Below are 5784 nucleotides of genomic sequence, written 5' to 3'. Positions count from 1 at the left end.
TTAGTGAAATATTTAAACGTTTTTTATTCTATATTTTTTTGATTGCTACATTCGCTCAATTTTATCGCGTTCGATAACCTTTCAAGGCACAATATTAATTCACAATGCTTAGTATGAGGAAACATGTCTACCGCGATGGCCTTTACCGGTACGAAGGGTTCACCAAGATATTGCTTCGAACTAGGTCGTGCTAAGTCAACTACATTTCTCATGGCAGCACGAGGATCGCATGATATGTACACCAATCTACTCAACTTTTTTGCCTTGCGCAGTGCCAATAAAGCCTTTTGATCTAGAAAAAAAATCAACATGCAGGTAAGCTCTCTCTAACATTTTTTTTACATTATGAGAGATATTGTAAATCTTATTTTTAACAATATATATGTATAACTTACGTAAGCCAGCTCGTGGTGGGTCCACAATGGCAGTGATATTAGGCTTTGTCGCCCTTTGAATGACAGGTGATAAAATGTCCTCCGCCTTTCCGACAAAAAATTCGCAATTGGTAATACCATTCTTGATAACATTTTCTTTCGCATCCTTTATAGCATCGGGGATAATTTCTATTCCTAATACTTCGCCACAATGCTGCAACAACGAACACTATGTTTATGATGTATGTGTGTATATGTAATATATCTTCAAAAAATTATGTAATTATGATTATAATACCTTTGAAAAGCAGAGACCTATGGTTCCAATGCCGCAACATACATCAAGTACTGCCATATCCATCGTTGGTTCGGCAAGATCAATTGCCGCCTTGTACAGAACTTCCGCTCCCGATGGATTGACTTGAAAAAATGCCTGAGGCGATACTCGGAATTTTAACCCGAGTAGCGTTTCTTCTATGTATTCTGTACCGCTAACATGATATAAGGTGTCACTACTTTCACTGCCTACATTTCTGCAAATTGAAATATTGTGCAAATAAAAATAAACTGCTACTTTTGTTTTTAAAATATTATACTTACTTTCTGTCTATCGTTTGAAAGTACAACGAAGTAACATTAGCATCGGCACCTTTTCCGCTTTCGAAGAATATACGCAATTGTGATTTTAATTTTTCCAATTCGTCAGTACTTAAATCCTGAGGATGTATTCCTACTATTAACATCAAATGATTGGCACGAGTAGTTCGAGCGGTAACTTGCCTCCAGTATCCACTATGGCAGACTGGATTATAAGGTTCTAAATTTGACTCATATATAAATGCTTCTAGTATCTAAAAGTATAAACATATATGAAACATAATCTTAAATTTTAAGCTAATAGAGCCTTCAACATGTGAAAAAAATCAATGATAGAAATTTACCTTTACAGCAATCTTCATACTTGTAGGAATGTGGCAAAGATCATCAATAGGTGCAACTGCTGTAGAACCTGAAGCGTAACTTGATAATCTAAACCCTATCATAATTTTGTTTTGCTCACTGTCTTTACCTGTATTATAAAAAGAAACTGAATGTGACAAGATCTTCATACTTGTATAACTCAATTCCACATAAAAATGTAACAATAATTACCAACTGTAAACTCGCATTTATTTCTGTATGCTTCAATAATATCTGCTGAAAGTATATTCTGCAGTTTGCAAGGCAACCCATCATATAATTTTTGTTGCGAATTCACCCAATCTGTCATTGCTTTACTTTCTTTAATCATTTGCTGGCCAATTTTCATCAGAATAGATTTCATTTCTTTCTGCTTGAGTTCTAACTAAAAAAAACATATATATATATATAGTGGAGACTTAATATTTCCCCCAAAAAAATCCAAATAAAATTCTTTACTTGACTTGAATATGGCATGTTCCACAAAGGAGTAGTAATAAATTTGATTCTATCCATCGGAGAGCAATTTAGATCTTCAGCATTAGTTCTTAAACGTTTGCTGCTAGACTCTTCTTCTAATTTTCTTTTCACAAATGGATCTGGAGCTGGTTTAGCCACCTATAGAAGAAAAATTAATTATATTTAAAATGGTATAACATTTAACTTTGAACAAGGAAACAGTTCTAATGAAAGAATAAGAAATACCTGTGCAGTAAGTTTACTATTTTTCCATGAAATTCCATTTATAGTATTTATTGCTCGTTGACGACACTCCTCATTTCTGAAGCATACGTACAGCCAACCACTGCCCTTTCTGGGTGGCTTCACCTTACATGACTGTAAGTCCAACTTTTCATTTAGCAATTTTTTGAATTCACCAATTCCGTAATATTTGGGTAAACCACGTATTTCTATCTTGTACTTTTCGGACGTGAAATCATCCCTTTCGAGATATGCATATGGATCCTTTTCATTCTCCACATTAGTTGTCAATGTTTCCACAACATTTGCATCGGCCATTATATATAAATCTATTTTAAATTACAATTGCAATTTTTATGTATTAAAATTTTGTCTCTGTATCTTGCAATATAAGGTAGGCTAATTTATTTAACTTTTTTCAAAACTTTTTGTATTTGAATATTTTACTTTAATCATAATACATAAATGTGAGAAAACTTATTTAAATATAATTAACAAATTAAATGCAATTAGCCGTTAGCCAATTAAACGTGAAAATAATGAACAAAACTGATTAGAAAAAATATTTAATTCAATTTTTTTTTTTTAGGATGCTTTCAATTTTAGAGAATTATCCAACATATATATATATATATTTGGATTTTTAATTAAATGTGCTATTTTTTTTATACTGTTCCTCCAATCTATACAATAAATTTATATATAATTATTAGCATTTCTCTAAGTGACTGTATCATACACCTATCATCTATCTCACGAAAAACGGCGTGAATCGTGAATGGCGTGATCGCATAACCCTCTCTCCGTAATCGTAAAAATTCGTTGAAGGCTTGTTTGCAAGTCTGTTCTAAAATGTTGCTGCATGAGGTTAGTTCTAAAGTACTGCGTGTGTATGTTCTAGGTCGTTGAAGTGGCGTTCGATTGGACACGCCGCTAATTGATTAAAACTTTCTGATTGGTCGATCATTGCTAGTTATCCTAGGCACTGATCGATATGATAATTGTAATTGGTTAAAACGATAATTTCCCAAATCTCTGTGCAATCCAACCATTTAATTTGCAAGCTAAATAACCATATAAAATAAAAACTGTGGCAACTAATAAGCAATAAAATATTATAAGGATTAATTTAATTATAATGTAAAACAGAATTAATGAATTTTATTAAAACTAAATGTAAAAGCAAGCGGATTAAATATAACTTCCTATATTCCATTAGTATAATAAAAGCAAGATACGAATATAATAAAAATTAAGTTTTTAAATTGATTTATGCGCGAATATATGTATTGATAAACATTTTTTTGATATACTATCAGTTTTCACATTATTAATATTCGCGTGTCTGTATACATAACATCAAATATCGATAATTTCACAATTTATTTCTTTAACAAATACTAGCAATATTTAAATATTATAATATTTCTACATCAATCAATGATCAATGATATAATAATTTTAATTTAATAAATATTAATTTATTAATTTAATAATTTTTCAGTTACAAAGAATCGTTCGCGTACGCGAGAATTTTACGCAGATAAAAAAACGCGGAGGAGCTTGAAGATTCGGGTAAGATCGTCGAGTGCTTCGTGAACGATCGTCATGGTCGTCGCGCGCGATGAAAATCGACCGCGCATAGAAGCGGCCAGGAAATTTCGCGACGCCGCGGTTGGCCATCCTGCGGCTCAATGTCACGCGGCTCAAGGTAAACTATCGATGACGTCAGTGTACGTCACTTAACAAGTGGGAGTGGATGGGAGTTAGATGTCGGCAGCCGCGGTGGCTCTCGCGAATCGCGCACGGTATCTGTGGAAGCTCGCTGTGCCGCCGCTACGACGCGACGATAATGCCGCGCGTTTCTTAGCGATATGTAGTGCTGAGTGCGTGAACACAGTAGTGGCGTCAACCGACTCGTCGCACGTGTTTCGCCGTGCATGGAAAATCACCGAAATCCATTCGCGCATGCCCGACCGCCGATGACGTCACGAAAATTGTGCTTTTGATCAAACGAGCGTTCTCGGTGTGTGTCTCTTCTTCCCTTCTTTTCTCACCCTTTAACTTTTCTCTTTCTCTCTCCCTCTCTCTCTCTCTCTTTCTCTTTTCTCGCTAATCTTTGTCTCTCCCGTCCGTGTCTCTTCCCCCATCGCTCTCTTTTCTCCCTCTATCGTTCTCTCTCTCTCTCTCTCTCTCGTTCTCTCTCTCTCGCGAACTCGGAAACGGTTTCCCATTTCGGATCTACCGTGCGGATTTGCTACCGCGTAATTTAACCAACGAGGTAAACGAACCGAGCGTTGGGAAAGAGAGAAGGGAAATCAGAGAGCAACTAGCAGATCTGTTTGACTCGATGAATATTTTTTTCGAATTTTCACTTACTCTCTCGCCAAGCTCTATTACATCCTTACAATAATTGCTATTGTTTAGAAAGTAAAATAAATAATTTCGATCTCATAGTAATATTTAACAGTCTATTAATATATATCAGTTACGTTAAATTGCTTCATTAAACATCGCGATTATCATTCTCTTTTTTCTTTATCAAAAATTCCAATTTTTTTTTCGCCGATAGACAGACTTATCAGTACGATATAAATATTAATTTATTAATTTAATAATTTTTCAGTTACAAAGAATCGTTCGCGTACGCGAGAATTTTACGCAGATAAAAAAACGCGGAGGAGCTTGAAGATTCGGGTAAGATCGTCGAGTGCTTCGTGAACGATCGTCATGGTCGTCGCGCGCGATGAAAATCGACCGCGCATAGAAGCGGCCAGGAAATTTCGCGACGCCGCGGTTGGCCATCCTGCGGCTCAATGTCACGCGGCTCAAGGTAAACTATCGATGACGTCAGTGTACGTCACTTAACAAGTGGGAGTGGATGGGAGTTAGATGTCGGCAGCCGCGGTGGCTCTCGCGAATCGCGCACGGTATCTGTGGAAGCTCGCTGTGCCGCCGCTACGACGCGACGATAATGCCGCGCGTTTCTTAGCGATATGTAGTGCTGAGTGCGTGAACACAGTAGTGGCGTCAACCGACTCGTCGCACGTGTTTCGCCGTGCATGGAAAATCACCGAAATCCATTCGCGCATGCCCGACCGCCGATGACGTCACGAAAATCGTGCTTTTGATCAAACGAGCGTTCTCGGTGTGTGTCTCTTCTTCCCTTCTTTTCTCACTCTTTAACTTTTCTCTTTCTCTCTCTCTCTCTCTCTCTCTTTCTCTTTTCTCGCTAATCTCTGTCTCTCCCGTCCGTGTCTCTTCCCCCTTCGCTCTCTTTTCTCCCTCTATCGTTCTCTCTCTCTCTCTCTCTTCTCTTCTCTTCTCTTCTCCTCCTTTCTCCCTTTTTCCCTCTCTGTTTTTTTTTTTGTACTGGACGTACAACAATGTTGCTGTGCAAAATCAAATAATCATCGAGACACACCGACGACGGGGGAAATCGTGTGGGAGCGGCTGGGATCGCCGGCGAGAAACCGTGAGTAGCGAATCGTCTTATGCTTCGCCTGTTTACCTTTTCAAAAGTCATCCGTACAGTCTGTCGGACATGGCCTTCGCTTAACGCGCACACTCGCGCGCGCACACACATATATACATATATAACCGATATACACACACACACATACACGTATCATACGTAGGAGCGTGCTCGCGAGCGCGCAGCCGCCTCCGCCGCATGCACGCACGCACACGCAGGCACGCACTTCACGTCGGTCTCCGATTTCGGTGGACCGAAACCGAGAGAAACGAG

At 38.0% G+C, this 5784-nt stretch overlaps 1 protein-coding gene across 1 annotated transcript; it reads right to left on the bottom strand.

The window, feature by feature from the left end:
* Window positions 1–2855, bottom strand: LOC115242647 (tRNA (uracil-5-)-methyltransferase homolog A-like). The gene is made up of 9 exons (XM_029819094.1): window positions 2778–2855; window positions 2040–2365; window positions 1794–1952; window positions 1527–1719; window positions 1316–1443; window positions 975–1225; window positions 673–907; window positions 396–588; window positions 1–292 (listed from the first exon to the last, which is right to left on the bottom strand). The coding sequence occupies exons 1-9, from the start codon at window positions 2782–2784 to the stop codon at window positions 24–26; spliced, it is 1761 nt and encodes a 586-aa protein (XP_029674954.1). The 5' UTR covers window positions 2785–2855; the 3' UTR covers window positions 1–23.
* Between the last annotated feature and the right edge of the window lie 2929 nt (window positions 2856–5784).

Source organism: Formica exsecta, unplaced genomic scaffold (assembly GCF_003651465.1).
Source record: "Formica exsecta isolate Colony F162 unplaced genomic scaffold, ASM365146v1 scaffold614, whole genome shotgun sequence".
NCBI lineage: Eukaryota > Metazoa > Arthropoda > Insecta > Hymenoptera > Formicidae > Formica > Formica exsecta.
The sequence above is the reverse complement of the archived record's forward strand: the minus strand, read 5'-3'. Positions and strand labels throughout refer to the sequence as shown.

Coding starts and splice junctions, on each gene's coding strand:
- LOC115242647 (XM_029819094.1), bottom strand. Junction 1,444..1,526: donor TAAATGCGAGTTTACAGTTG/GTAATTATTGTT, acceptor TTTATAATACAG/GTAAAGACAGTGAGCAAAAC. Junction 589..672: donor TAGGTCTCTGCTTTTCAAAG/GTATTATAATCA, acceptor TCGTTGTTGCAG/CATTGTGGCGAAGTATTAGG.